The 5,760-nt window shown below is 53.2% G+C and overlaps 1 protein-coding gene across 1 annotated transcript; it reads left to right on the top strand.

Moving 5' to 3' along the window:
- The first annotated feature begins 4,117 nt into the window (after positions 1 to 4,117).
- Positions 4,118 to 5,490, top strand: LOC141029821 (uncharacterized). Its single transcript, XM_073506153.1, has 3 exons — positions 4,118 to 4,365; positions 4,915 to 5,276; positions 5,483 to 5,490. The coding sequence occupies exons 1-3, from the start codon at positions 4,118 to 4,120 to the stop codon at positions 5,488 to 5,490; spliced, it is 618 nt and encodes a 205-aa protein (XP_073362254.1).
- Positions 5,491 to 5,760: the final 270 nt, after the last annotated feature.

Raw genomic sequence — 5,760 nt, 5'->3', positions numbered from 1 at the left:
CGCCTGCACGTCCTCCTCCGCGGCCGTAGCCCCGGTCGTTGCGCTCGGGGCGTCGACCGTAGCGTCCTTCCTGTATGGCTCTGAGCTCTTGACAGTCGCTGGTGTTGTGGGTGTTCATGTTGTGGAAGGCGTAGAACGGTCGGCCGTTCTTGGATGACTCGGGCTGATCTATGCCCCGCTTGGTGTCGGGCTCCGCTGCGAGCACCACCGCCTCCTTGCGCTTCACGTCCTTGGCCTTGGCCTTCTTCTCCTCCGCTCCTGCGGCTGGCAGCTCGAGGAGAGAAAGGCGCCCCTCCTCAGCTCTTGCGCACTTGGTTGCCAGGTTGAACAACTCCTGAGATGTCCAGAGCTCCTCGTGGATGGCGAGCTCTTCCTTTATCTTGACGTCACAGACGCCGTCGGAAAACGCGGAGATGATGGCCTCGTCCGTGACCTTGGGGATCTTGAGGCGGGTGTTGTTGAAGCGCTGGATGTACTTCTGGAGGGTCTCTCCTGGTTGTTGCTTGATGCGGTGCAGGTCACCCGCGGCCGGCGGGCGGTCGCGAGTGCCCTGGAAGTTGGTGACGAAGCGGTCGCGCATCTCGTCCCAGGAGGAGATCGAGCCGTGCTGCAGGTTCAGGAGCCAGGAGTGGGCTCCATCCTTGAGAGCCATGGGAAACCAGTTCGCCATGACTTTTTCGTCGTTGTTGGCCGCTTCGATGCTCAGCTCATAGAGCTGCAGGAACTCCGCGGGGTCGGCGGTGCCGTCCTAGCGAGGAGGCAGATCTGGCTTGAACTTGCCTCGCCAGGCGACGCTACGCAGCTCGGGGGTCAAGGTGCGGTAGCCGGCCGTGGTTCTCGGGGCCTGCTTCGGAGGTGGAGCTTGGTCTTGACGAGGTTCGCGCTGCGCTGCTGCGGGCGGTGCGCGACCTTGACGAGGTGGCGCAGGGAGCGCAGGTGCAGCTTCTCACGGCCGCGGGATTTCTTGGCAGCTTCTCTCTTCGCGCGCGGGCGCCGGGCACGGCGGATCACGCCGCGGAGCCGCGCGCCTTGGTGCCAAGGCGCCGTCTTGGGGCAGAGGTGGTGGAGGCACGCCATGAGCCTTGTCGCCCATGGCTGGTTGAGGGGGAGGTAGAGAGAGGGACGACACCGGGGAGCCCCCTGCGGCGCGGACGAGCTCGGCGACGCGGTCGAGCCATTCCTCATAGAGGTCGTAGACGAGGCGGTAACGCAGGAGCTCGTTCGCCGCGAGGAGCGCGGCCCGTGCCTCCATGGGAGCGCGGCGCGCGTGAGACGAAGAACCGGCAGGGGTCAGTGATGGAGTAGCGGTGCGGCCGTCCTGCCGCACCGAAGGATGCAGCGAGGACGGCTGCTGCTCGTTCCCCGCCGGGCCGGTGGCAGCGTTGGCGGCGGGAGACGAAGAACGACGAGGTGGCCCGCCAACAGGAGCCGTCTGAGCGATGCGGGCGGTGAGGGCAGCCCGACGCTCAGCTCGAGCACGGCGAGCGTCCGCCATGGAGACGACGGAGTGACGAACTGATGGAAAGGAAGCTATGGCGCACCCCTACCTGGCGCGCAAAATGTCGGATGTGGGGTTCCGGCAAACCCTTAAGGTTCGAACAATGGGGTGCACGCGGAGTCTTTCCCTCCCACCGATCTACGCTCTAGCTTGCTAAGATCTTGCAAACGAACTCGACCAACTCGCAACGCAGAAACACACGAGATTTATACTGGTTCGGGCCACCGTTGTGGTGTAATATCCTACTCCAGTGTGGTGGTGGTGGATTGCCTCTTGGGCTGATGATGAACAGTACAAAGGAAGAACAGCCTCCTGAGGTTGAGGTGTTCCTGTGCTTGTGTAGTTGAGGATGGTCTGAATCAGTTTGAGATTAGTTGCCTCCTACTGTGGTGGCTAGACCTATTTATAGAGGCCCTGGTCCTCTTCCCAAATATCGAGCGGGAAGGGAGCCAACAACGGCGAGCAAACTTGAAGGGGGACAGCTAGTACAAGCTATCCTGACAAAAGTGGTCTTCGCCTGCGAAAAGCTCTAGTGGTGACACCGTCTGGGCTCCACGATGACCTCCGTCTTGTCGTCCTTCTGCTCTTGGTCTCGTTGCACCAATATAGCAACCTTTGCCCGATGCCTCGGTACTCCTCGCCTGCGCTGGCCTCCTTAGCACCAAAGAGGAAATAAGGACGCTGTGCGCGCTGGCGCCCGCCTGGCGCCCGCCTGGTGTCGTGTGTCATGGCTCACGTCACGAGAGCCTCGTGAGGTTTTGCCCCGCCTTGATATCTCTACTCCTCGTGAGCCTGTCTGGCTAGGCTACTCCAGAGGAGGTCTTGCGTCGTCCGCCTCGCGAGGCTTGGACCCTCACGAGGGTCTTGGATGCCTTGTTGATGAAGATGGGCCGTACGGCCTGCTGGCTTAGCCACGCTGTGGGCCGCAGGCAGGCAAGTCTGGGGACCCCCGTTCCTAGAATGCCGACATGGCGGCAGAGGCATGGGTCGGACTACTCGGTTAGAGAACCACGGTTGTGAAGTCACGTGGGCGTGGCACGACGGGCCCCGTAGGAGTCACGACAAGTGTCACGCGAGGCACGGGGATGTAGGCACACGAGGCACGACATTGAAGGCACAGGAGGCACGGATGCAGGTATAGGAGGCACTGAGGTCAAAACACTGTAGTGACGGACATGAGGGACTTAATTTGAAAACAGTTACAATCAAGGGACAACGGGCAGAGAAAATCTGATGTAATTACCAAGTTTGAGCTCTTAGTATGCTCGCAGTATTGGAATCGTTTGAGGTATTCTAGTTAGTGATGTGGCAGGTATAGTACGTTTAAGCACATATCGTGTGGTGAACATTCCGTAGCGGGGAGCAGTAGCGTTTCTATTAAATCCCGTGTGTACGGCACTTCAATTTTTTAGACAAGTTGATTTTGGATAGTGCAAAACTCGGTTTTTATGGTTTCTAGGGTTGCTGTCCCTAGAAATGGAGAAATCACTCGATCTACCTCGAGGAATGCAATGGGATAGATTGGTATTTACCTTCGATTGCTTGTGTTCGGCTTCTCGCCTCCATTGGACTATTCTGTCCGTTCGTCTTTTTTTTGTGATCTCCGCTGGCGGTGTTGAAGTCCTTGCTTCGTCGTTGTCGGGTGGGTACTTTGTGTTGTTTGGCGCACCGTTTGACGGTGTGTATCTCGAAGTGGGAGGGTGGTTGGCGAAGCGCGGTGGCGGTTGTTTTGTGAGGGGAACTGCACTTCGAATTTGGGCTCGTGTACTGAACGGAGGAGGAGACCTTGTGTGAGTGGGGAATGTTTCGAGATTTACTGTGGAAGAGAGGAAGTAAGAGAGTAGTGGAGGTGGGAGAGATGGAAATGATGGAACTGTCTGTAATCTTCGACGGTCTGATTTTAGCATCAAGATTCGTGCCGCCTGGCTGTGGTTTTTTTGTTTGCTATAGCATATTAATTGACTTGTGAGGCACGGAACACCAGGCTCTACAGGCACTGACGTTGGAATTATAGAGGCACTGGTATCAACTCTGTGGATGCACAAATGTGTGGTGGCAAGGGGCATGCATCCGAAGACTTACTCAGAGAGTCACTGTTGTGAAGTCTTTAGAGTTATCAGCGTGTGTCACCATGGGCACGTGAGAGTGTTGCGTCGGGAAGTGTTGTAGTAGAGGCATCGGTGCGAATAGTACTCAGAGAGTATCGGTTGGTCGTGTGGTAGTAGCGGCATGTGTCGGGAAAGGTGCGAGCAGTTCAACATAGTACGTGCTTAGTAACTGAACGGAGTGCACACTATCTAAGCGTGCCAGTGCAGTATGTGCTTAAATGGCTTATGCAAAAACATTTGTTACGTGCTTAATCAGACGCTTTTTCCCGGCAACCGCGAGCACTGCTACTCGGCGGTTGCCCCGACGCACAGCAACGGCGAGTGCATGCCTACCGCCGTCACTACCACGACGAGGCCGCGTCCAACCGCCTCCTCCACGACCCAAACCTTGCCACAAAAGGGCAACTTCGCTTCCATAGCCGCTCAATTCCGAAAACATCATTGCCGCTCCATCTCAACTAGCAAATCCTCACAATCTTTGTCTCAAGGCCGCCATCGCTGGAAGAGCGTAATGGCGGAGGAACCATCTGCCAAGCGTCCCCGTGGTGAGACCTCCGACCAAAGGAGTGAGGTCGACGACTTTCAGGTGCCCGGTCAGAAGCACGACTATATAAGGCACCTCAAGGAGGTTGATATCCACGGCAAGGAAAAGCTGGATGTCGTTTGCACCAGCAATCCTGACGAAGCCGACAAGATGATCAGCAGGATCCTGATGAGGGTCTGTGGCTTGTACCCTCAGTATATCGGCATTGATGTCAAGTATACTAGGGAAGACGAACCTCCGCAGAGGGCAGCGGTTCTGCAGTTATGCGTGGAGGAACTCTGTCTGGTGTACCACATCACCGCGGCAACAAAATGGTGAACCATCCTACAAATCCAACCTCATTGTGCTTCTGTTTAATTAGTTACGCACCCTAAAATTTGATTAAATTGGTTTATGGATTTGATGTATCAGTGAAGTTTCTGAAGTTGAAGCATCAGAATATATTTTGAACCTGACTCACCAGATGAGTTTATGTATTTGATGCACTGGATTAATTTATGAATTTGATGTACGAGATTTTTTTGTGAACTTGATTTTCTTGTGTAGTGTAGTTTCTATACTTGATGTTCTAGTATAGTTCAGTTTCTTGAATTGATGTGGTAACTTGGCTAACAAGCAGATAACATGTTGATGTTTGTATTTAATTTCTGAACTTTGCATAGTAGTTTGTGAAAAAAATTCATCCATGAATTAGACGTACTATATAAGAATGTACTTGGTGGATACTTGATGGATCCACCTTAAATGTGTCATCCCCCTTGCAGGCCCAAGAGCCCGCACCGTTTCTTGAAGGAGGACAGGTTCTACACCTTTGCCGGCTTCAGTATTGAAGGTGACAAAGAGATGCTGCGAAGATCTGGCTTGGAGATCAACCCCGACAAGTACATCGACATCCAGCGCAAATGGAGAGTTCCGTACAAGGGAAGAAAGAGGTTCCACTCTTTGGCTGATGTTGCAGGGAGCGTGATCCACCCATTCTACAAACAGATGAAGAATAAGATTGACATGGTTGAAGATCATAAACTATGGGGGATCAGCCCACTGCCAAATTACCTCATCGAGTATGCAGCGATAGATGCGTACGCCACCTACGAGTCATGGAAGAGAATTGAAAACATCAGAGAAGGTCTGGGAGTGCAAAAGAGGCAGAGAAGAATTATGACAATCCTTACTACGGCTACTAGTGATGACGAAAACTTAGAAAACTGGCCTTGGAGTTGCTTCTGTTACTGCTTGTCCTTTCTATTGTTTCAAGTTCGTAATTTACTTGTGTTAGAAGAAAGCATTTTCTAGTGTCATGTGTATCAGGTTAAACAAGTTTGCTTATGTCAGGTTTGTAGTTTGTTTATGTGATTGAACAAGTTATTTAGCTTGCTAAGTACTATGTTTATTCGGCAAACATGTTATTTTGAAGTAGTAATGTTGCTCTTTTCTCTAAGAACAACAAAATACAAAGCAGTCTTTGGACGCTAAGTACAGTTTAGTTGTGCACACAAGTGCGACATTGGTCGGAATACGCAGTTAGAGAGGCACAGGTTTGCAGTCTCTAGAGCCACCAGCGTGTGTTACTACAGGGGCCGGAGGCACGAAATTGAAGTCTCTACAGAAAT

The sequence above is a fragment of the Aegilops tauschii genome, chromosome 1 (genome assembly GCF_002575655.3).
Source record: "Aegilops tauschii subsp. strangulata cultivar AL8/78 chromosome 1, Aet v6.0, whole genome shotgun sequence".
In the NCBI taxonomy this organism is placed as follows: domain Eukaryota; kingdom Viridiplantae; phylum Streptophyta; class Magnoliopsida; order Poales; family Poaceae; genus Aegilops; species Aegilops tauschii.
Note: the sequence above shows the minus strand (reverse complement) of the source record. Positions and strands in the feature narration are given on the sequence as shown.